This window comes from Penaeus japonicus, unplaced genomic scaffold, assembly GCF_977035675.1.
Source record: "Penaeus japonicus unplaced genomic scaffold, GWHDUDI00000001_assembly GWHDUDI00000009, whole genome shotgun sequence".
Taxonomy (NCBI): Eukaryota; Metazoa; Arthropoda; class Malacostraca; order Decapoda; family Penaeidae; genus Penaeus; species Penaeus japonicus.
Genome location: NW_028234411.1, coordinates 24,742,986 through 24,745,485, shown reverse-complemented (window position 1 = coordinate 24,745,485; position 2,500 = coordinate 24,742,986). Strand labels below are relative to the sequence as shown.

Genomic DNA, 2,500 nt, shown 5'->3' with positions numbered 1-2,500 from the left:
ACCCAGCTGGACCTTGTCGGCAATACCCAGGTCTACGTACTGGAGTGGGAGATAGGAGTGGTGTGAGGATGCGTTCGTCAGGGGAGTCGGATGCTTGAGCGGGAGTTGGATATGCAGTTTGGTTGTCATATGGCACTTGGCATGTCATGTTATGAGGTGTCATGTGACATTTTGTTACTCGGGAGATTATCAAGCTTTTTTTTTTCTTTAAATCCTCCTTTCCTCTTTCTTCTACCCCTCCTCCCTTCTCCCCTTCCCCCCCTCCCCCTCCTCACCACCCCTTCCTCACCTCCCCTTCCTCATATTCTCTTCCCCCCTCCCCTTCCCAACCCCTTTTCCCCTTCCTTCTCTTTCTCCTCCTTTTACTCCTCCTTCCCTTCTCCCCTTCCTCCTCCCCCTCCTCTTCCTCTTACCCCTCCTCCCCTTCTCCCCTTCCTCTTTTCCCCTCCCCCTCCTCTTCCTCTTACCCCTCCTCCCCTTCTCCCCTTTCTCTTTTCCCCTCCCCTTCCTCCTCCTCCCCTCCCCATCCTCTTTTCCCCTTCCCCTCCTCCTATTCTCCCCTTCCTCCTCCTCCTCCTCCCTCCCTCCACCACTTCCTCACCCCAAGATACTTTGTGAAGGACTCCGGCAGCGGTGGCTCAAAGATCTTCGTGTGCCTCTCCTTCAGGTGTCCTAAGGAGAAGGTGACGATGGCGTGGGAGGCCAAGTAGGAGTCTCCCTTCTGCGTCACCACAAGGACCTGGTCGTCCTCCTCGTCCCACAGGACACGGCACACAGGACTGCTGAGCTTGATGTTGGAAGGTTGAATGCTGGCCTAGGAGGTAGGTAGGTGTGGCGGGGGGAGAGCAGAGCCAATTGGTAAGGAGTAATTACGGGTTCTGAATCAACAGTAAACAACAGTAAAATGAATGAGCGGGAAGAAAGCTACATGGCGAACAGTAAATAAAAAGAATTTCTAAAAATAAACAATAGTACAACAGAGCGAATATAGCGAGTGAATACAATTTTACCGACGCAAAAAAAAAAAAAAAAAAAAAAAAAAATGAATAACCCACTATGCTAAAGATCACCATATTTTCTTCAGCAACATACATTATAATATTCCACGATCGCATCAAAGCCATTCTTCCACTGGTGGTTGAGGCCGAAGTCGGGGTACTTGTCCTTCTCGCGGGAGCCGATGTCGAGCCAGTCCTCTGTTCCTTCCTCGCCGTTCGCTGTCTGGGGGAAGTGGGGGAGGGGGAGAGGGCAGAGTATTAGAGGAGGGAATGGGAGGGAGTGATATAAGGGAATTCAGGATTTCTCTCTGTATACAATTTTAATTGTCAATTTTTCATTTTACGGATCCACATTTTTCATTTTTTGCATACATTTTTTAAAACTTGTATTTCACCTTCGATGGACACACACACACACACACACACACACACACACACACACACACACACACACACACACATAGATATTCCATTCCATACAAGTGCAAGCAGAGATGAGGCACCTGTTCCAAGAAATGAAGCAAGCCCCTCCTGATGCCGGGAACATTCCCAAGATCATAATCTTGACTGAATCTGCAAAGAAAAGTACCAAGAATTTCTATATATAAGCTTTTATTAAGTACGATGAAAACACGTAGTCTTTAGAGATGTTCCAAATCATTGCAGAATTGCATTCCTATTCAATAGTTTCTTTACTATGCTCATTATACATCGCTGTTTCTCAACAACAGAAAATAAATATTTACATCTATATAAAATCAAGATATAAATGATATTCTAAAATAGTATACTAACTTTAGTAGATTAAGCTTTATATTCGTTAAATGTTGCATTGATCATGGAATTTATGATAATGATGATAAATAATTGAATTAGTAAATATAAAATCAGTAAATATATAACAAAAACATGCTTACTCTAAATATGGGTCACAATATAATTTACAGCAGTAAAGGCTCACCTGTTCAAATAACACATGCCGTAAGGGAGGTCATAGTAGGGCAGCAGTCCAAAGTCTGACCTCTCACAAATATCTCGGAGCTCGTCCAAAATGTCATCGTAAGATTCGTTGACCGGAGCGCCATCTTGGGTCACTATGCGCCATTCTGCAGATTGAAGGCGGATGTCTATATCATATGCTCCCCCTCCCCCTCCTCCTCCTCCTCTTTCCAGGAGTATATCTATCTATATGTCTATCTATCTATCTATCTGTATATATATATATATATATATATATATATATATATATATATATATATATATATATATATATATCGTGTGTGTGTGTGTGTGTGTGTAAGTGTGTGTGTATGTGTGTGTGTGTGTGTGTGCGCGTGTGTGTGCGTGTGCGTGTGCTTGTGTGTATATGTGCGCACGTAAGTGTGTGTGCGTGTACTTGTGTATGTGCGTGTGCGTGTGTGTGCGTGTGTGTGTGTGTGTGTGTGTGTGTATGTGTGGGTGTGCATGTACGTGCGCGTGTGTGCGTGCGTGCGTGTGTGTGT

At 44.5% G+C, this 2,500-nt stretch overlaps 1 protein-coding gene across 1 annotated transcript in view; it reads right to left on the bottom strand.

Annotated features, from left to right (window-relative positions):
- Positions 1-2,500, bottom strand: part of LOC122245050 (spermine oxidase) — a 10,455-nt gene that overhangs the window by 2,122 nt on the left and 5,833 nt on the right. Inside the window, exons 6-10 of the mRNA XM_086540239.1 lie at positions 1,960-2,104; positions 1,502-1,571; positions 1,093-1,221; positions 602-814; positions 1-39 (exon numbers count right to left, since the gene is read on the bottom strand). The exon at positions 1-39 is cut by the window's left edge and continues 78 nt beyond it. Coding sequence (XP_086396365.1) covers positions 1-39; positions 602-814; positions 1,093-1,221; positions 1,502-1,571; positions 1,960-2,104 — 596 coding nt within the window. The remainder of the gene's footprint in view (positions 40-601; positions 815-1,092; positions 1,222-1,501; positions 1,572-1,959; positions 2,105-2,500) is intronic.